General features: G+C 39.0%; 3 protein-coding genes across 9 annotated transcripts in view; 2 read left to right on the top strand and 1 right to left on the bottom strand.

Moving 5' to 3' along the window:
• The window catches only part of rbfox2 (RNA binding fox-1 homolog 2), a 41,110-nt gene extending 35,759 nt beyond the window's left edge, over positions 1-5,351 (top strand). For 5 of the 7 annotated variants that reach the window (XR_013489049.1, XM_033624234.2, XM_033624235.2 and 2 more), the window contains 3 exons: positions 3,081-3,169; positions 3,421-3,493; positions 5,054-5,351. Coding sequence is in view for 5 of the 7 variants with exons in the window: in XM_033624234.2 (XP_033480125.1) it covers positions 3,081-3,169; positions 3,421-3,493; positions 5,054-5,098 (207 nt within the window). In the remaining 2 variants the exon portion in view is untranslated. Of the gene's footprint in view, positions 1-187; positions 225-3,080; positions 3,170-3,420; positions 3,494-5,053 lie in introns of all 7 variants that reach the window. The other 2 variants (XR_013489043.1, XM_033624236.2) reach the window with 1 other exon arrangement.
• Positions 5,352-10,845: 5,494 nt separating this feature from the next.
• Positions 10,846-13,489, bottom strand: LOC117255386 (retinal cone rhodopsin-sensitive cGMP 3',5'-cyclic phosphodiesterase subunit gamma-like). Its single transcript, XM_033624238.2, has 3 exons — positions 13,402-13,489; positions 11,403-11,522; positions 10,846-11,159 (listed from the first exon to the last, which is right to left on the bottom strand). The coding sequence occupies exons 2-3, from the start codon at positions 11,510-11,512 to the stop codon at positions 11,042-11,044; spliced, it is 228 nt and encodes a 75-aa protein (XP_033480129.1). The 5' UTR covers positions 11,513-11,522; positions 13,402-13,489; the 3' UTR covers positions 10,846-11,041.
• Positions 13,490-18,314: 4,825 nt separating this feature from the next.
• On the top strand, positions 18,315-20,010 carry LOC117255974 (retinal cone rhodopsin-sensitive cGMP 3',5'-cyclic phosphodiesterase subunit gamma-like). Its single transcript, XM_033625246.2, has 3 exons — positions 18,315-18,455; positions 19,085-19,206; positions 19,347-20,010. Exons 2-3 carry the CDS (start codon positions 19,097-19,099, stop codon positions 19,462-19,464), a joined length of 228 nt encoding a protein of 75 aa, XP_033481137.1. The 5' UTR covers positions 18,315-18,455; positions 19,085-19,096; the 3' UTR covers positions 19,465-20,010.
• The last annotated feature ends 2,264 nt before the right edge of the window (positions 20,011-22,274 follow it).

Raw genomic sequence — 22,274 nt, 5'->3', positions numbered from 1 at the left:
TATAAAAATATGAGCAGCCCAGCACACACACACACTTTCATCAGTGTTCATTCAGGAGTAGACTCCTCTAGGGTTTGTCTCTGTGCATTTGTGAGTTTAGTTTGTACCAATGTGATTATGAGTGTGTGTCTGTGTGTGTGTGCGTGTGTGACCAGGTTGACAATAGCTGTTTCTGTTCTCTCTGTAGACTAGTGTTTCAGGACATTAGTGGCAGATTGCCCCAGGTAGGGTTTACACACTCTGTGTGAGAGCCAGTGTGCATCCTCCTCGTCTCCAATGACTGCGTGCTGCTAGACATTATTGACCATCTGAGATTGAAATGCCTTCTCTGTCTTCTTCTACTAACTCACTGGATTCTGACATGGGTGGAGTTGCGGAAGGGGGAGAAAATAATTTAAGTTTAAATCTAAATTTAATAAAACATAAAACTTAATTCACAAATAATCTACAGGAGGGATGGATGTACATTTTGGGGTAAATTATGTGTAGTATTATGGGTCTTTACTTGAACAGTGGGTCATTTATTTTCAAAATCTGTACTTGTAATAAAGTTTTCAAGTCTACATCATGACAATTCATCCAATTAACAATATACACCAACAGTGCACCAACTTATTGTTTTCCTCGGTGGAAAAACAACAAAGACATTTTGCCTTATTTTGTAAGGATGCACCGATTGTGAAATTTTGGGTCGATGAAGATGTTTAAAGTAACCATTGGGCTGATAGCTGATACTGATGTTTTTTTTGTTATTGTTTAGCTCAGTTTTTTGGTTATTTATTCCTCTTTTGTGCCAGGGAAGGAAAGAAATCACAAAAAAATAAAAAAAAAAAATAACTGAAGTGTTTTAAAGACATTTAGTCCCTCATTACATTATCTTTTATATGAGCACAAATTGAGTCATACACATTTATGAAACAACCTTGAACAGAACTTTTTACATTAAAAACTTTTTTTAAAAATAACTTTTTAAAAGCCTTTTTACTTTATATAATAATCATAATTCCCTCTCTAATATCTATTTTACATTGCTGTGAAAACATCAACAACTGTATTTAAGTTTCTCGACAAAATGATAACAGTTTACCTTCGCCAAATATTCATTTTTACTGAATGGAGCTTGAACGTATCACAGTGTTACTTAATGCACTCTTGGTAAGCTGTGAGTTCTGGCCAGCAGCTGCTAGCAGCTAACATTAAATAGCTTTCCTCCTGCTGTTTTCCCACATGGATTTGTTGTTCACAATGTAGCATCAGGATAAAATAGTGTGCATCCCCTGACACATCTATACTGAGTTTATTGCGTCTCTCTGTCCTGAAGGCCTCCCAGGGAAGATGTCTGTTCATCCCAAACATGTTTCCTGTTGTCCCTGGGATGGATGTCCCTGCTTTTTAGCCGGCACAAAATTGATGTGACACAACAGAAAAACATCGGCCACTGCCGCCAGTAAATGCCATCTTTTCTGCCAACAGGCCAGTGGCAGTCAACAAGGCGAATATCGACTGATACTGATGTTTGGCCAGTAAATCGGTGCATTCCTATTATTTTGGCATCATCCCTAGGGTATACCCCACAGCAAATTCATCTTTGAATTTATTATCTTTCATCATGTTTTTGTTGCAAGGTACAGTAAAATACATTTGATTATATAATTTGACATTTTCATCACACACTTTAATTCCAAAATCAGAAAAACATTTAACAAGTAATTGTATGAAACTGAGATAATTGAAGTAAAAAAAAAGACAGTTTTTCCATGCCAGGACATGCCTTCTTTGTGTTGTTTTTGTCTCAGCAAGCTGCATTGCCATGCTTGAAATAACAAACAGGACACAAAATAAATAAGACATAAATAATGACATTAAAACCAGACACTCATCCAGTAGTCAGACCCCTTCCAGGAATCTCCCTATCTGTTTCACCTGTGGCATGCTAACTGAATCAATGTCGGCATGCAGACATATTTACAAGGCTGACTCCTCCCCCAGCCCCCCCCCCCCATTCCTGCCCCTTTCTCCACATCTGTAAACCCCCTTTTGTGTCTCTCTATTTCACTCCTCCTCGCTCTGTTCGCTCCGTCTTCTTTGCTTCCTCAGTCAGTAATTGAAGCCTATTCTGTCTCTATCTGGCATCAGCACTTTCTCTTTCTCCTTGTTCTGTTCCTTTATTATTATTCTCTTTTGTTGTTCTCTGACTATTCCTTCCTCACCTATTTTCTACATCACCTCCTCTCTTTTTATCCCTTTATGTCACCTTCCTTCACCCCCCCCCCCCCCCCAGTCCAGCCTTCCTCCCATAGCAGCAACTGTGTGGTCCTGAATGCGGGGACTTGGTCGTGACTGATCCTTTAGGGTAGAATGCAGCGGTGTTTGTTTTCATAGGGATGTTTGGCCTAATACGCTGTACGTTCTGAGTTTGGGAAAAGCATGCTGTGTCTGTCAGTGATTGGTCGCTGGCCATGTGAGGGTGTGTACGTGTGTGTGTGTGTGTGTGTGCCCTTTTTAATCTGACTGGCTGACTGTCCTCTTACACCTGTAGTTTTTTGTGTCTGTTCATCAGCTGTCCATCCAAACATAAATAATGACACAATCATCTTGCCACCCCTTCCCCTTTCTTTAACTGTGTGTTTTTGGTCGGGGAACTGGGGTGGGGCACAGTTATGGGTATGAACTCTCTCTCCCTCCATGTCCAACGCACAGTGGGAATGATAATACAATTTAATATTGCACAGGGGAACATTACAAACCGTAAAGCACGTAATGTACTATTAAAGATGTTTTTTCCGGGTTAGCCATGGAAGGAGAGACCCACACAGAGCCTGAGCTACATCCTTGTGAATGCCGTACTGCACCAGATTAGCCAGTTTTGCTGACTGTCTGCTTGTTAATCTTTCGCTCTCTTCTCAGCAGTTTTTCTCACAATGTAACCCTTTAGATTAACTACTAGTCTGTTAGTGTGGAGTGGAAGTAAGGCAAACATTTAACAATAATTTTACGCTTGTTTCTATTTCGTCCCACCTCTCCTTTCATTGTATCTATCCCCCATCCCTCCATCTCTCCCCTACATTACCTCATCACAGGGCGGCTACGCAGCGTATCGTTACGCACAGCCGGCTGCGGTAGCAACCCCTGCAGCAGCGGCAGCTGCAGCAGCAGCTTACAGTGACAGGTGAGTGGGCTTTCCAGCACATCCTGAAGCCTTCTCTGACAGGCTGACAACCCTAACCCTAACTCTTAATGATCCTAACCCCTAATCCATAGACCAGGAGGTGAATTTTTATCAGTAAAAAAACTCTTTCTTCCAGCAGTTACAGTATAGTAGTCACGTATGTGCCAAGTTTTCTTTCTTTTTTTTTCTGTCTTCAAAAAGTTATACTATACCTCATATTTGATGTGTTTATTTATTTATTTTTTTAATAGCTATGGACGAGTTTACACGGCAGACCCCTACCATGCTGCGCTCGCTCCAGCTGCCTACGGTGTTGGAGCCATGGTAAGTCTCCAAAGCATACAAATTGTGATATTCTGTTTTTTTCTAATTGACACAATCCCCATGAAAGAGCAAAACCAACAATGTGTTTGTCCTTTTCTTAAGTTTTAAAAACTGCTCACAAATATATCCAATTTTTTTTAAAAGGCGCAATAAACAGCCAGGCACTGTTTTGAGCAAAACATTACTCAAGATGAATGAATAGTGCTTTTTTTGAAGAATGTTTTTAGTGGCTCATTATAATATATCGTGTTCAGTGTTCTAAGACTGAATTACAGTGGTATAGCCTGCAACTGCCCGGAGGACCCTGAAAAGCTCGAGGCTTTCTCTTTGCCAACTGATTTTCATTAACTTAATTATAATTTTGTCTGGGAATGTGTAGCATTTAACTCCACCTAAATTAAAAATTCCAATATATTTCCATGGCTGAGAAAAGTTCAAACAATATTTGTGAACTGGAGCTACTCTCTCTCAAAGCCAGAAACCAGAGAAAAAGTCTCCGTTCGAACCCATAGATAATGAATGAGAGCCTGGTTTTGTGGACAAACAGAAAGCTTGTTTTCTTTTTTATATCCAAATGAGCTTTATTCTATTGTAGTGTTCTCAGCTCTGAATCAGAAAATGTACTCATATAGACAGAATCACAATATTTATTTACACTAACCTCTAGGTAGAAAACCTTTGTGCTGCATACATAAAATGAAACGGCGCTGAGCAAATACTGCCTCAGTTGGTTAGTTTTAAGCCATATTTTTAAATGTTACAGTCATGGCTGAAAATGACAACAGAAATAAACAAGTTTGCCAATTTCACAAGTCGATTTCACAAAGCTCCAAATTGTCAGAACATTCCCCTGGGTGCTCCTGGTGTCCTCTATAACACCTTTCTCAATTCATTGTCTATGGAGCAGCTTCAGACATTATACCCAATGACATCACACATTTGAGTTTTAGCACTCTAGTTTTTTGGATTTGGGAGAGTTGTTTATGTTAACTTAAATTTTTGGACTTCCTCTGATCATAGGAATAATGTATGAATTTTGAAAAATGGGCATAGTTTCCCTTTAAAACATACAATCAACTGACCTGATTGGGGCTTTAAGGTGTTTAAGGTAGCTGTAAGACGATATAACTGTGTGTTTAAATAAATTACGACACAGCAAATCTGAAGTCAGTTAGTATTCCAGCATAGATATATATTAATAGGAGGATTTTTCCTAGCCCCTAGCAGGTTAGTGTGGCTATGAGCAGGATTTTTTATATGGGATTGATTTTACAATAAAACTACTGTGCCCACATTCATGGTAATGAAGAAGCATGTAGCCTAGTGCAATAGTTTTTGGACACCAGTGGAGCTTTATGACACAGAGGCATGAGACATATCAGGGTCTGGCTACACAGAAAATACTTCTTAGTCGGATCAATTCATTGTTGGTTTGGGGTTTTTTATGGAATTTATTGACACTAAGGAAAAAATGGAATATCACTAGACTGATCATTTCATGAAAAATGCCATTTTGAAAATATTATTTTTACTAAATGTCTGTCTTTTGTTGTTTCTCAGGCCACACTGTACAGGGGAGGCTACAGTAGATTTGCCCCTTACTAAAGACACTACATTTCCCAGGAGCTCCTCTCTTCCATTGAATTACTCTGAAAGAGCTCCCTCTGTTGTCGTGGAGGTGGACTGCACCCAGTTTTTAAGTGTGGAGTCGACCACAACAAAGATAATTCAGATCCCACCCCAGAGCAGTCCCACGTTTTCTTATATACGCTACTACAGAAATAGAGGAATGCTGAATTAAAGACTGACGGATGGCCTTTACATTAAAAAAAAAAAGAAAGAAAAAGAAGAAAAAAAATAGACTTTAAATGGCCACCTTCCCTATTGCACGGCTGTATTTTAGTCCCCCCCCCCCCTTCTTAATCCCTCGGCACTCAGCAGCACAAGACTCGTGATGGAGCCCAGATGTTCTTCCAAAAGGCTGTATGTGGATAACTGACATTTAAACAGCTGTCAACCATGTGTGAGAAAGAGCTGAGTGCTGTGTGGCCTGCATACACTCAACATTTAAGGAAAAAAGAGAGGGAATCAAAGTGTCCACTAAACGGCGGAGCGGTAGGAGGCAGGAAGGTGCATCGAAAGAGCACCTAAAAAACCTTTTGAACCAGAAAGACGAGTCACTAAAATGATATAAACCCCCACTGATGGATTTTTATAATTCCTCCTTAACGTGGGCGGATAGTCATAAGAGAGGATTTCCATTCTTGCTGTGTTCTGGTAGAGGGAGACTGAACATGGCGGCTTGGAGAGGTGATGCGTGACAGTTTTTAACGCTACAGAAATCACGTCCGAAAGCTGAAGGGAGGGAGGGTTATTAGAGCTGTTCCTTACCTCAAGTTTTCTTAGTATGTGGAAATGGTGAACCTTTAAACTTAAAATTGTTATGATATGCAAAGAAATTAGTTTAGAGAAAAAAGTTACCAAATTATTATTATTATTATTATTATTATTATTATTATTGTAATGATTCTCATTATTATTCTTATAAAACCATTATTTTGTTTGACTCTGCAGCTGCTGCTGTTATGGGACATGTAGATCCAACAGTGAACCTTGGGGTTAAATTCAGAAAATGAGCATCTATAATACAAATATTCCACCTTGTCGACTATATGACACAACTATAGTCTCACATCATGCTTCTCATGCACAGGATTTCACTACACTCTGTGTGCAACCACCACTGAAACACTACAAAAAAAATTAACACTAAAACATTGTCGTCTTCAATTGATTTTAGCTTTAGATCCAAAAAACAAAACCATCCACCCACGACCCTGAGGTTCAAGTATTTGTTGATCCTTTAATGTAGAGAATTATTATTTGGATTTTCCCCTCATGCTCCATCTTTTATAGAGCAAAGTCCAACATTGAATGAGTCTTCCTGAAACACACTTTAGTTGGCATATGTGTTCGAGACGCTGCCAGCAGCGATTACTGAGCAAGAGAGAGATTCTGTGGGTGATTTAATAGAAAATATTTAAATGCAAAACACCTTACTATTGTGCATATTTCTATACCATTGTATTCTATATTTCCAAAACGTGGCTTTTTTTGGCTTTTGTTTTTGTTCCAAAGATTTGTAGAAAGCACATTTTTCTGCCGTATGTATAAATATATTATCTTTGTTACTGTTATTATCATAATCCTTGATAATCCTATGGCTGTCTTTATTTACTTTTTTCACTTTTTGTTTGTCTTTTTTGTAATATCTGTAAGTGTTGTTCCTTCTCCAGTAAGGAGCAAGTTTAATTTCAATTTTTTTTCTTTCTTTGGAGTAAAGTTCTTGAGCAGAAAGCGTACCCGAGAAGTGGCACTAAAGGTATGCGCGTAACACTACCAAACTTTTGTCCTCTTGGTTAAATGTGCAGCCAGTCCAGGTTGCTGATTGCTTTTGTTTTGTTTTGGGTTAATTATAGGATCCGTTAAAGTGATATTTGGTTATATTTTCAAAATCTACAGGAACAGCTTCATTTTTCTTTCCTTTTGTGTCCATATTTTGCAGGTGACTGAGACATTTGGAATGAATGAACATAGGCGTGTAGCACTTTGGTTAAAACCAACTGTGTTCTTTTTGAGTTTTTGATTTATTTTAATATTCGTTTTTTTTTTTTCTTTTTTTTAATAAACTCCTTACATTTCAGTGGTTAAATCTGTCAGCTCGGCCAATGTGGTCGCTCCAGGTTTGTTTGAAGCTATCCAGTAAAACGTCTGAAAGTGTTATTTCTCATACAAAAGCAGGTTTATATTCCAACATGTTAAAAAAAAAAAAGCAAGATGTCATTGTGGGATATGATCTTATTTGTGTGTGTTAAATGGGGCTGTTATGTTTGTTGTTTATTTTTTTTTCCTATTAACTAATTTCAAAACTACCATTGTGTTTTCCATCTCTCAAATTTGGGAAAACAGGTCAATAAGATGTTTTGGGTTTTTTTTCTATTAAATGTGCTGCTGTTGGATTTTCTCATGACATTTAACATTTCTTTTGTAATATCTCCAAATTACTGCAGAATGTGCTCTGGACAAAAAAAACATAAAACAAAAAACAAACAAAAAAAGAAACCTAGCCAAAGATGCTAACTAACAGTCCCCAGCACGTTCTGGTTCTCAACTTGAGAAGTGCTACACAAAATACACAAAGATGGACTTACGAAGCCACTGAAGGCATGGACAAACCAGCATGAGCGATACTTGTCAAGTTAAACAAAAAAGATGAAAAAAAAAAGTGTTTTGCATGAATCTTGTGTCTTTCATATTTGACTCCTGAGCAGCCGAGCCCAGTTGCGTTCTTCTTTACCACTAAACTCTATAAAGAATGAGGCAGCTAGCAGTTTGAAGCTAGCTAACACAACAAAGAGCACAGTGCTGTTTGGCAAAAACGCCGGCTGACAAACAAAATGGCTGCCGCACAAAAATCACACGTGGCAGCTTCATTTTCCTGTCATGGTTTTCTTGCCACTGTATTATAGTAAACTATGTGGCCATTCTTCATAGTTGCTATGGTTTCTCAATGAACAGTCTTCTCCCTCTGTCATGTCTATATCCCCCTTGACTGCCATTATGTTTTGGTTTTATTTTTGTTATTGAATGTCCATATAAAATGTTTTATATAAAAATGTTTTGTTGTGATCAAGCTTTCGGGTTGTTTTCTTTTCTATTTATTGAATTCAATGGATAAGTGCTTTTTTTCTTACATTATTGTTCACACAGACAATTGAACTCCAATGATCACCAAGACGTTAAACAGCCGACCCCCTTTCGTATTACACAGTCATGAGTAAGAGGTTATATGCTAGCAGCTGTGTGTATAGATGTATAAAGAGCACTGGATACAGAGTTGGAGGTGGGGCCCTGTTCATTCCTATGAGCATTGCTCAATTGTGCACAAAGCCAAAAGAGTTTGATTTATGGGATCAAAAATTACTTGAATTTTTCGCATTCCATGGGCCCACAGTAACTGCACTAGGGACTTTTGGCCGAGCGGCTAACTTCCTGTCCAGTTCTCCACTAACCTGAATGGAGATGATTTTAGCATGTGGCTCTTCTGGACTTGTAAATGTTATCCTACCTAATGGATCAAAATATGATATTGAAACGAGTCATTTTGCAGGCATTGTGACGCTAAAAAAAATTTCTCTTTCACAACTGAAGTCTATGGGGAAAGGTCTTAGCTGGACCTAATGGCATCACTGTATGGACCTGGAAGTTGTAAATCCACGGTTTGGCCATGAGGTGAAAGTGGCCTCAAAGACTGTCACTGTTCCTGTATCCTTCTCTTTATGCATTATGGCTGGGTAAGGTGCACTTAAGCACAGCAGAACTACATCCTAACATGCTCAGAATGTCAACACGAACATCCTAATGTTCAATAGGTTTAATGTTCACAAACACATTTGCTAATAAGCACTAAAGGCAAGCTAAAGCCAAAGCAGTGAATGCCCTTTGTTTAGCAGGTATATGGTCATAAACCATCGTACTAGACAACAAGGTCCTAAAATTTTTGACAACAAATTTCAAAGCAAGCCATCCCATAGTTGTTGAGAGATCTTAATCCCAACTACAAATGGCAGCCTTGTAGTGGTGCTACAGGAAAACTCCAATGTTGATCTTAAAAGTAGGGTTGCAACCTTCAATGTGTAAAAAATTAAGGACACCTTCGTAGTGGCCCCATGCCTAGGGAAAGGAAACCAAGACGGGATTCTGGGGCTACTTCCCCAGGAGGTATTGAGTCTCAGACACTCCATTTCCTGCATTCTGGCTAGTTTTATGCGCCAATTTGTGGTTTGTTATGTATCTTTTCAAAGTCCTTGCTTCTCTCAATATGAATGTAAAGGGGGAAAAAAGAGTAAATTATAGTAAACAGTTACATTAAGGATGAAAACATCAGATAACAGAGATGGGCTAAATGTTTGGTCTGTCAAGATAAACTGGTAAATTTGGAGGAAGCAAGAAAGGGGAGGCTTTATGTAGGAATTCTGAAGTTAAACCTTATAAGAACTTTTTCAAGAAACTTCTCATAGCCTACATTCTAAGACCTCTTAGCTTACATTATTTCCATGTTTTTAATCTTTTGATTTGATCTGTTTTAATATGAGAGCTATAAATTTAATCATCAATAATATGTCTGACGTTTATAATGATGATTGATACATCATCGTGTGATGGTTTGCAGGTACATGGGATGAATTAGTGGTACGGGTGCTATTAATAGCCACAGCCGTGTGTGATGGTGGCACATAATGTCAGCTGTTCTTTTGGAGAACGACTCCGGTGCCAGACACTCTGTAAAACTGTAGTTCTTCTCTGCCGTATTTTTAAATGGCAGGTTTAATGAGTTGTAGCGGGCGCAAATATCGATATGCAAACTGATTAAAGGGTGTTTCTGCATCAATTTATGTCTCATTGTGGGAGAGTAAACAAAGCTTGTCCATGTGCGCCCAGCTCCACAATGACTGAGACATGTAAAACAGAATCAAGTGCACGTGGGGCTTTATAAATCCATAAGCTCAGTACTTAAACACACAGGCGAAAATCTCATATCATAGCTTTATCAAGCAGCAGTCAGTCAGTGGGTCAGTGAGCACACTAACAGTGGTCCTGAGCTTCGGAGTCTCTTTAACCATGGCAACGATGGCGCTACTGTAAGTGACAGACCTCCAATGTTATTAGGATATTGTCATTATCTGGGAGCAATGAATCCCTGTACAACATTTCATGGCAGTCCATCCTGTAGTTGTTGAGATATTTCAGCCTGGACCAAAGTGGTGGACCAATTGATACAAACAAATATCAGTAACAGCAACTTTAATGATGCAGGTATTATTACATTATTCGTTATAGGTTTTGTCCTCCATTATTAAATTCAGGATCAAGTAGAAACTCATAGTAAATCATATGTGTGTAAAGAAGACAACATTTCTCTGGGGAAAATATTTATTGACAGCTCTACTCACTATCCCTTGATAGTGTGCACAAATGTACATTCATAATTCATAAAAATAGAAATATTCATATATATATTTATAACATAAACATCTGTACATTAAAAAGGATTAGCTCCAAAGAGGAGGAGGAGTAGAAAAGGCAGGAGATAGGAGTGATGGTTTGGTGGTGATATACTGCAAAACAGTGATCAAACCTGCTTACAACAGATTTAGCTCACTGTATCTCAGAAATTTCACAAGCCAAGTGCAAAGTATGGGGCAGGGCGTTTGGAGTCATTGCTCAAAGCATGGGCGCCTCAGTGAAGCCTATATAAATAAATAATATAATATATAAATTATATTTGCCAATTTTTCAACTTTTTGAGATCAGCATTGGGTTTTGATTTTTTTGTGCAACTTTTGCCAAAAGCCATGTGGGCCCTAACACAACAACAGACATCAGGTCAGGTATTTAGGTGGGCGAGGGAGAACAGGGCGAGAGGGGAGGACTGGGTGATGGAAAATCAGTGCAGGGAGGTGAAATATTTTGGGTTCAAATGGGTTTCTAGACAATTCCATATTTCGCCAGGTCGCTGAGCTCCATGTCACCAAAGGCTTCCCATGGGCAAACCACTGTGATGTCTGTGCCAAGACCCTCCATGCCGGGGATGTCATCTCCGAATCTGAAGAAGAAACAAAAATGTGTCTTAATTTCCTGTTTCACTGGGTTTTTTATATGTGATGTTCACTCGTGAAAGAAAACAACTGGTAAGGTATGCTGTCAGAAAAGTGTAGTAGTAGAGTAGAATAATAAAACAGCAGTACTAGATGGAAATATTCAAGTACAAGTACCTCAACATTGTACTTAATCATTGTGCTTGAATAAATGTTCTCTTAACCACTGGTGATTTAAAAGTCCATCTTACCCCTTCTGGCCTGGTTTAGGGGCCTTGCTCTTGAAGGTACGAGCAGCCCTCTGCTTGAACTTGGGAGGTGCCTTCTTGTCGGCGGGAGCTGCAACGGCTGCGTCTGCCATCCTTTATGCTCTGAGAAAAAACAACATTAACATTTAGTTTGCTAGTCTTCATCTGCAAGACTCTTCCTCCTCCTCTAATCCCCACTGCTCCGTGCTTGGATGATATAACATCCCCAGGTTAGGTCAAATATAAGCTAAAGCTGCTGTCATAAAGCTCCTTCAGACCCTGTTACACAAACAGCTTTGTCTATTTTTACACCTTGGCTTTAAAGATTACTACATTTGGCCAAGTTACAGACTGTACATGGTGAGACCAGATCAATACTAAGTTCACCTAATTCCATAATTGGTCTGAAGTCAGCACACACACACTGTATGTTGTGAATAATAAACCTTGAGTCTAAGGAGATTTTCTCCTAACAGTTTATTTTCAATCTGCTTTAATCTTTAAACTTTCTCTGACCGCAGTTATAAGCCTTATCTTACTGGAAAGCTCAGCAGGGCTGTGGAATTTACCAGAAGTGTACTTTGACCTCTCTGATAGAATTTTTTGAACACGCAAACAAGTTGTGGAACTTTTGTGGAATCTGTCATGAAGTCTCAGTTAACCAGCAAGTTCTTAAACTTCAGACTCCGACAGAGTTTCTCTTGTACTTCCTAGTTCTGCTGCAGTAGGCTACTGTTTTTGAAGAGCACAATATAAACAGTCCCTGTGTGCAGATATACAGTGTGTATAATGTGTGTGTGTGTGTAATGTTCTTCTAGTCAACACAGCTAATGCAGTAGAATCTGTGTTATCTCCAGCACACACCAATGAAAGTACCAAAAGACAACTCTGTTTAATTGTTGATTCCTTCATTACTCTTGCAATCTAAACCTCTTTTGTTGCCAAAATGACTGCCCAATTCTTTAGCATAAACCAACAGAGCTACAACACTTACTGATTTAAAGAACAGTGAGGTAAAGAGGCGAACAACAACAAGGCATGAAAACACTGCATAATTTTTACCTGATCTTTTTACGTTGCTGCAAGCTAATTTCCCTTCCAGGACACCAAAGACTGAACTGAACTAAACTGAAAGTGAGAGCTGTAGAAAATATCCTCAGTCTTTTACACATAATAAATGCTCTTTAAAAGACACTAACAGAAATGTGTACAAGAAGTCCTGTGTTGATATTCAAACATGTTCAGCTAAAAATGTCAGCAATAAAAAGTAACAATGTTTTTGGCTCCTAGGAGACTTTTTTTCTAAACTGATCAGCAGCAACAGCACATCCAAAGCACAGATACTTGTGTCTACAAAAAGACTTTGCTTCGACAACCGAAAGAAATCCATGACATGTATCTCACAGCATCTATCTGAGATCTTGCTTTCTCAGCACTTTCCTGCACTCTCGTTTAAGCTCGAAGCTACGGAGTCCCACGAGTGTCACGGCGAGGTTTTTTTCTGCGTTTCCTCACAGTAGGTTCTGCATTCTCTCGCAATACTTTTGCGTAACCTCACAAAAGTTTTGCATTCCAATGCAGCATTGTCATATCATCTTACATGCTCTAGCATGAAGTTACTCATATAAGCTGTGAACAGGTGGCCCTGTTTCTATACTTTACCATCCTACTGAGCAGTAGTATTATTTCAGAATACTTATACCCCACTCAAAGTAAAATCAAATGGTCTGATCTATCCTGGGATGTTGTGCTGGGAGCAGCTGAGTGAATATAGGCATGTTGCTCAGAAGGAATGGAAAAAGAAAGGGTTTGCTAGGTAATGCAAATTGTGACTAATGCAAAATTTGTTGCGAGAGAATGTATAAGTATTGCAAGGAAAGGCAGAGAGAAACAAAAATCTCACAGTCACCCATTGGGCTCTCCATACTTACCTTAGTCCTTATGGCAGATTTGAAAGTTAATCAAAACTGGCAGCTAAGAAAGGATGAGAGTTTGATCTTACCTTGTTGTTCGTAGTCACAGTTGACTTCTGGCTGATGTCTCAGGTCAGTTTGTGCCTTTCTCGTCTCTGCCCTGTGGTCTTCTTATATACTGCACTCTCCTAATCCCCCTGACATGCTCCTCTATAATTTTCTGACCTCTCTGCTCTATTAGATTAGGAGGGGGCTCAAAAATGTGTGTCGCACCATGTGAAGATGTCTGCAGGATTACATAATGAAGCATCTCTGAAAAAACTTGACAGGATTTACTGGACAATATGAGTTGTTTTGGGATCTGATGTATGAATAATCTTTTCTGTATTGGTGCATTTAAAAAAATAATTTAATGTAATTGTAAAATTCTATTCTACAACAATAATACATTCAGCTCCAAGTTGGGTTTTAAAACATAAAGAGGGGATTTTTAAGCTCATTCTTGATCTTGAAAATGATAATTTGAAAGAAAAATCTGAACTCAAGGTCCACTTACTACTCCAGAGCTTTCACCCACATCCTTAATCAGCTGATCAAGTCCCACGTCTTGATCAGCTGATTAAAAAATGAGACAAATCTAGAGAGGGGACTTTCAGTAGACGTTTTGAGTTAAATAACATAAAGTGAAGATATGGGGGCTAAAGTGGGGGCTATAACAAAATAATTGAGTGTATCTTAATATTTTACCACTCTCAGTAATTTCTTTTCATGTCACATAAATAATTGTTCAGTTAAGTGGGAGACATTGTCTTAATATTGGCCCCCTTTGACCTGAGTCTATGCCATGAGGCAAGGGATTAACAGCTGAAGTGTTCTTTATTTGTCACTAAGTGATTGATCACTTGGGCTCAGTGCTCTTACATCACATGTTCCAGATCCTCGTGCTGCTTCTGTCAACACGTTTGTTTACAAAAACGTGAAAGTACATCCCAGTCTTCAGTATTAAACAATTGCACTGTTTTCTGTGTTGCAGGGCACTGTCATATTATGAGTGGAGCTACTGTGAGGCTTCATGCAATATTTGGAAACTGCTGCGTAATTAAACTGCACATATAAAACTGGGAACTCAAACCTTTACATTCTTTCCAGGAGGATTCTACGAAGCAGGACTGGGGCCACATGTGAAAATCTTATTTGAGTTCTGAGAATAAAGTCAGAATTCTGATTTTAAACTCAGAACTCAGATAACTTCACATATGGCCCTAATCCTTCTTCTGATATTCCACACCATCAGACATATACGTTTTTAATAAATGTAGAATTCAATAGGGGGAAAAGTTCTTGGATCCTTTATTCAAGTAATTGTAAATACTATAGTCTAAAGGTAAGTAAAGTAGTATGTGTAAAACCAACCCAGTTGCCAGAATAAATGTTGGCATTATATCTTTCTGCAAATCCCGGATATGTTACATTAATACATTTATACATGTAGCAGATATGTTTATTTTGTTTTATTTTATTTTGTTTTATTTTGTGACAATGCTGTGGATAATGTCTGGTTAGGTTTAGGCACAACTACAACTCGATTTTTATTAGGAAACATTGTGTTTTGGCTCAAAATGCCTGGTTTGGTTGCTACAAATAAAACTGGAAATGTCCCAACCTGTCATTAAAAATTACTCTGATTTGGTGTTTGTTGGTCTCTAACAGTGGTCTGCCACTGTCTGCTGCTCTCACTTAGGTGTCACACCATCCCCTTCTCCTCCTGATGAGAATCTCATCTCATATACATGTAATCTGCACTACGTCACCTTAGAAATGTTGATATGATATACAGTACAGGCCAAAAGTTTGGACACACCTTCTCATTCAATGCGTTTTCTTTATTTTCATGACTATTTACATTGTAGATTCTCACTGAAGGCATCAAAACTATGAATGAACACATGTGGAGTTATGTACTTAACAAAAAAAGGTGAAATAACTGAAAACATGTTTTATATTCTAGTTTCTTCAAAATAGCCACCCTTTGCTCTGATTACTGCTTTGCACACTCTTGGCATTCTCTCCATGAGCTTCAAGAGGTAGTCACCTGAAATGGTTTCCACTTCACAGGTGTGCCTTATCAGGGTTAATTAGTGGAATTTCTTGCTTTATCAATGGGGTTGGGACCATCAGTTGTGTTGTGCAGAAGTCAGATTAATACACAGCCGACAGCCCTATTGGACAACTGTTAAAATTCATATTATGGCAAGAACCAATCAGCTAACTAAAGAAAAACGAGTGGCCATCATTACTTTAAGAAATGAAGGTCAGTCAGTCTGGAAAATTGCAAAAACGTTAAATGTGTCCCCAAGTGGAGTCGCAAAAACCATCAAGCGCTACAACGAAACTGGCACACATGAGGACCGACCCAGGAAAGGAAGACCAAGAGTCACCTCTGCTTCTGAGGATAAGTTCATCCGAGTCACCAGCCTCAGAAATCGCAAGTTAACAGCAGCTCAGATCAGAGACCAGATGAATGCCACACAGAGTTCTAGCAGCAGACCCATCTCTAGAACAACTGTTAAGAGGAGACTGCGCCAATCAGGCCTTCATGGTCAAATAGCTGCTAGGAAACCACTGCTAAGGAGAGGCAACAAGCAGAAGAGATTTGTTTGGGCCAAGAAACACAAGGAATGGACATTAGACCAGTGGAAATCTGTGCTTTGTTCTGATGAGTCCAAATTTGAGATCTTTGGTTCCAACCGCCGTGTCTTTGTGAGACGCAGAAAAGGTGAACGGATGGATTCCACATGCCTGGTTCCCACTGTGAAGCATGGAGGAGGAGGTGTGATGGTGTGGGGGTGTTTTGCTGGTGACACTGTTGGGGATTTATTCAAAATTGAAGGCACACTGAACCAGCATGGCTACCACAGCATCCTGCAGCGACATGCCATCCCATCCGGTTTGCGTTTAGTTGGACGATCATTTATTTTTCAACAGGACAATGACCCCAAACACACCTCCAGGCTGTGTAAGGGCTATTTGACCAAGAAGGAGAGTGATGGAGTGCTGCGGCAGATGACCTGGCCTCCACAGTCACTGGACCTGAGCCCAGTCGAGATGGTTTGGGGTGAGCTGGACCGCAGAGTGAAGGCAAAGGGGCCAACAAGTGCTAAACACCTCTGGGAACTCCTTCAAGACTGTTGGAAAACCATTTCAAGTGACTACCTCTTGAAGCTCATGGAGAGAATGCCAAGAGTGTGCAAAGCAGTAATCAGAGCAAAGGGTGGCTATTTTGAAGAAACTAGAATATAAAACATGTTTTCAGTTATTTCACCTTTTTTTGTTAAGTACATAACTCCACATGTGTTCATTCATAGTTTTGATGCCTTCAGTGAGAATCTACAATGTAAATAGTCATGAAAATAAAGAAAACGCATTGAATGAGAAGGTGTGTCCAAACTTTTGGCCTGTACTGTATGTATAAAAGGTACAAATGTAACTTGTCTGTGGTTTGCAGAAACATACTGTGCCAAAATGTTCTTCTGGCAACTGGGCAGGTTAAAGTCCTGACTGTAAAATATTAAGAAAGTAAAAGTAGAGAAGTATCAACAGCAAGATGTACATAAAGTGTTGAAGTAAAAGTACTCATTATGTAGGATGCCTCCATTCTATTTTCCCCCCTAATGAATGCATATAACATAAGGCTGCATGATATGCAAAATAAATAAATCTAAAAAAATCATATTGCAATTATTCTGACAGAAATTGTGATTGTGATATGAGTTAGATATTTGTGGAAATTATACTTTTTGCATTTCATTTTCACCGAAAAAAAATAAAAATGATAATGATGTAATTGTGCTGCAGTGTCTACCAAACAATCATGTTCCATTTACGTCTGGAATGTGCTTCATTTATAATGGTGTGCTGTGACACATTTTACCTTTATCAAAAAAATTGCAGCTCCTGTAATTTGGACATTGCACGTGGCCATGTTGCGATTTTAATAATATTTCAGTTCATTGTGAAACCCTAATTTAAGTGTATTTTTATTGTTGTAGTTTGTCAATGTGGAGACAACTTTAGATACTTTGTATACTACTGGATGTTGAGGCAGTATAGTACAGCCAGAGCCGTAGGATAGACATAAAATTAGACATGTCTTTAAGGGGTCTGAGTACAGCAACATATCACACATCATATCATATCAAGTTAAATAAATGTATTGGAGTCAAAAGTCCAGTATTACCCTCTGAGTTGTAATGGAGTACAAAGTGGTAGAAACCGCTTAAGTAAAGTACAAGTATGTCAAAGCTGTACCTAAGTACAGTACATGCGTAAATGTACTTCATCCTGGGAGTGGGATGCTACACAGGAAAAACAAAGGAAAAAGGATGGGAGCTGTCAAATGCAGAAAAACAAGAAAATGTCTTATTAATTTATTATTTATAAAAGGCTTCAAAGCAGCTGCTGATTCTAATCTTTTTCAGTTCTTCAAGTTATTGATTGTCTGTATTTCTTCACATTCAGCATGTTAATACAGTTGATCTCCTTCTTGTTTTGCTTTTCTTATCTCTGACCTGTTTGGGAAGCCTTTCCCCACTGTTTTTGTGGATATACAATAAATACAGGGGTGACCCACGTAATTCATGACACATACTGTAAATAAACTATATTCAAAATGAACAGTTCCTTTTACTGTAATTTGTAGAATTTGATGCAGAGGGGTTCAGTATGTGTGGGTAAAATCCTGTGGGCTGTGACGGATAGACAGACAGACAATGACTATCTTTCATCAGATTTTTTGGTTCCAGCTTGATAGCCATTGTAATTACTGTCACTCACTCCTGCCAATAAATGACACCTCCATAATTCACTTCAATTCACGCGTGACAGATATGTCTACACTTACTTGAAAAACACCTTGTATTTATATCTCGCTTTCCTTTATCTCGTCTATTCGTGGCTAAGCTGGCATAGAAGAGCACAGAACACAGTTGGCACATTAAACAATGGCAGGACATCTGAGGGGATTAGCAACTCGGAGGACTTTAAAAGGGGAGACTCAGACAGAGAGAGAGGAATACCACAATCAACAAACGAGAGGCTCATCAGACAGCATCAGAAAAACACAGACTGAGACTTCAGCAAAAAGGTAACTGCAATTTTCTCAGCTCTGGCACAGGGAGGCTTCTACTGCACTGATAACACGTAATGGTCCAGAGGAGAGAAAGACAGACAGAGTGATGGCTTTATGGTGTTTTTCTTGAATATCATGGCTGAAACAGAGCTGAAATGAGATCTGAGGATTTTACTGAGAAGACTTCATACAGAGTAACTCTCTGTGCTGGCCTTCTTGGTGGTACTGCCTGAGGCCTCGTCTCTGTTTCTTTAAAATGTTCTCTTTTTACTGGATGGATTTGCATGAACCCAGAGGAGTTCACTGGTTATACGTTTTTTTAAATGTATTTTGTTTCACTGTAGGGGAGATTATTGGTTGGTAGCAGAGGAATCTGCAGAGAAATTTATTTGTATGGTCCCTTCCAGCAGCAAGGCCACTCAAAGTGTTGTGCATTAGACAAAAAAGGTATCAAGTTAAGATTACACAAGACAATATAAAAAGACACATGTAAATAGGATTTCAGAGAAAAGAAATTGAATCAAAGTTACGGTACAGTGCAAGATATGAATAAATTGTCCTACGTTCATTTTCATAAAAAGCAGAAAAGTTTAAAAGAGGTGGGATGATCTCATATAATTAATTATCTAATTCTTCTTTTTCAGCAACCAATCAAAATGGCTGACGTCGCCGTTGCAGCTCCTGCTGACAAGAAAGCACCTCCCAAATTTAAGCAGAGGACTGTACGCACCTTTAAGAGCAAGGCGCCTAAACCAGGCCAGAAGGGGTGAGATGGACTTATGATCACACACACAAACACACAAAATATACACTTCTTCTCTTTATTTGCCATTTAAGAACAGCAAAACCAAATACTTGTATCTCTCAGTTTGTACTCATCAGATGTTTTTTGTCTTATGTGCTCAGATTCGGAGACGACATCCCCGGCATGGAGGGTCTTGGCACTGACATCACAGTGATTTGCCCATGGGAAGCCTTTGGTGACATGGAGCTCAGTGACCTGGCAAAATATGGAATTATTTAGCCGTCTTCCCTCTGCCTTTACCCCCACTGCCACTATTGTCCCTCGTGTATTCCAACTGTTGGCTGAACAGCTGAAGATCCTGTCCTTGTGTGCGTGCTCTAGAGAGGAGGCAGCTTTGGATTATTTAGAGGTTTGACCTGGAAAAAAAGAAATCCAGTTCTCTCTCTTGTCTCATGCACTTTATCTCCCCCTGCCTTCCCAACGATTCTCCATTGTCTTCATGACAAGTGGTGTCAGCAGCTCTGGACCTGAGCTTGCACTTTCCACAGAGACAAAAAAAAAGGAAATGGAGTTCATATTTTGTAAATATGAAAGAGGGTTTTATATTTGTTACTGTGGTGTCATGGTTATGTTTTAATGCTCTACTCTCCTCTCCTTCAACCTCATCTTCTCAAGGCTGCTGAAGGCACAGATGTCTATGTTGTGTATTAGGTCAAATTATATTTTTTGGGAAAGTCTATAATTCCCTCAACTCTTCAGTGAAACAGATCATCCATCTATTTTGTCAGTAGAGAGAAACAACTCTATAAACACAATAAATGTTTATTTTCCATACAATATCTGTCTTTGTGTGCTTCCTATGATTAACACCTCACACTCAACATGAAAACTAAAACAATAACCACCAAAAAAACCCTACATATACTGGCTTCTTGTGTCTCTCACTGTGGACTTATTCAATGCACATGATATAATTTGTACACAATAAGTCAATAACTCAATTACTGATGCTTGTTGCTGCTTAGCTGCCAGACTTGCCTATTATTTTTTCTTATATTATTCTCTCAAATTGTAAAATAAATAAATAAATCTGGCTTCAAGGACAGAGGCTGAGTGAGAATAGAAGAAGATGACTGACGCTATTGTTGCCATGGCAACTAAAGCGGCTTATTCACAGTAGCTACAGGGTCTATTGTTTGTCCTCCACATGCAAAGAGAGAGATTTAATAAAGAGGATGTTTCAATGTCAATACAAACAACACATGCCGATAAACATCATGCTCTCAGTTTTTTTACTTTACTCTTTTACATAAGAATTAACTATTAACATAACTGCTGCTGTTGAACCTGGGCTGCTACAAATCCAATACTGCTGTACACCCGTCAACCATACAAAAATCCCCATCCTTATGCATATATATAGTGCTTACTCTATTCTCTCGTATCCCGTATCTCATTTATTTTTCTCATACAGTAGGCTAGGTCATGCTATTATAATCAGCTGTTTCAAAACCTGGGTTGGCCTTCACTGAGTTGGTTTAATTCTGACCTTTTATAAAGAATCTACTGAGTCACCATACTGTAGGTAATCACTTGTCCTCCTCTACTCACATTACCTGTGGTGTGCCACAAGGTTCAGTTTTAGGTCCACTTTTAATTTCTATCTACATGCTCGCACACAGCCTAATCATGCATCCACTACCCAGACGACAGACAGATATACCTCATGACCTGAGACTTTAGATTGTCTCTGTGATGTCAACTGTTGGGTGTCACAAAATATTCTTAAACAAAATAACTCCAGATCAGAAGTCATACTGTTCTCACCCTCAAACCCTGCAGTCACATTGTGAATTCTTTTGGTTCCCTGTCTGCTAATCTGAAGCCCACTGCCAGAAGATTCAGATTCAGATTTCAGCCCTGCTTCCTCCAAATAAGAACCATCTTTGGAATTAAACCAATACTCTCTCACTCAGACCTGGAAAAAGTTATTCACACATGTACTGTATCTTCTCCAGACTTGACTACTGCAACTCCCTCCTTTCTGGCATCAACCAAAATCCACTCTTTCAACTCCAACTAATTCAGACTACAGCACCTATGGCTTCTCGTTTGTTTTAACAGACATTACATCACCCATATCCTCACTTCTCTCTATTGGCTCCCTGTGCATTTCAGAATTGATTTTAAGATATAACTGATTACTCTTAAAGCTCATCTGGGCCTGACCCCAGGCTAAATGACAGAAATGTTGATCCCATATGAACCTTAGGTCCTCAGCTGGGGTCTTTCCTGCCATTCCAGCGCTGAGGCTTAAATCTGGGGGTGACCATGCTTTTGCCATTAGACCCTCTCTTGTCCAATATATTACATAGTATCGTTGACGCTGTATTAACCTATGTATGACCAGTGAAGGAAAAGTGAACTGAACTAAAATGTTTTTAATATTTCTAAGGTGGCATTACTTTGTTTACCCCATCCCAGATAGACTATATTGTACAGTGGAGGAAGAGTATTAAAATCTTATAGAGACACTCAACAGATTTTAAACACATCAGTTCAGTGTAGTTTACTCATCAGGATGATTCTCAGTCTGTGAAAATGGGAAAAAAGAAAGTACTTGTAATTTGGGCCCTAATGTTATGTTACATAATATATTATTGCATTAAATTATTACTGATGCATTACAGTTTAAATACCATTCGTTCTGTTGTAGCATAAACTGGAAATAGTCAAGAAAAGTACAAGTATCTTACAGTTGTATTTAAACTCTACACTCCATCACCACTAATATGTTATCTACTCAATGCAATATTTAGCAGCAACATTGTTGGTGGTGCTAATGTGTGTGTGTGTGTGTGTGTGTGTGTGTGTGTTGCCTCCAGATATCATATGTGTCACTGCACCAATTAGCTGTTGGAGCCTCTGAACAGCAGGCAGACAAAGGGACAGTGCCTCGTACAATGTGGCATAAATATAGCAAACATCAGTTCAAAACCTTTGGCCACTTCATTAGCAGGGACCCGAGGGGGCAGGCGTGGGGGCAGTGGGTGAACACAGTAGAGAACATTTGTACAAGGTCTGTTTGA

This window comes from Epinephelus lanceolatus, chromosome 3 (genome assembly GCF_041903045.1).
Source record: "Epinephelus lanceolatus isolate andai-2023 chromosome 3, ASM4190304v1, whole genome shotgun sequence".
NCBI classification, from domain to species: domain Eukaryota; kingdom Metazoa; phylum Chordata; class Actinopteri; order Perciformes; family Serranidae; genus Epinephelus; species Epinephelus lanceolatus.
This window is presented reverse-complemented; position numbering and strand designations above follow the sequence as displayed.

Bases quoted from the DNA above. Each gene is read 5' to 3' on its own strand.
- LOC117255974 (XM_033625246.2), top strand. From the start codon at position 19,097: ATGGCTGACGTCGCCGTTGCAGCTCCTGCTGACAAGAAAGCACCTCCC. The intron at 19,207-19,346 runs GTGAGATGGACT...TTATGTGCTCAG, and splicing joins CCTAAACCAGGCCAGAAGGG to ATTCGGAGACGACATCCCCG.
- LOC117255386 (XM_033624238.2), bottom strand. From the start codon at position 11,512: ATGGCAGACGCAGCCGTTGCAGCTCCCGCCGACAAGAAGGCACCTCCC. The intron at 11,160-11,402 runs GTAAGATGGACT...TTTCTTCTTCAG, and splicing joins CCTAAACCAGGCCAGAAGGG to ATTCGGAGATGACATCCCCG.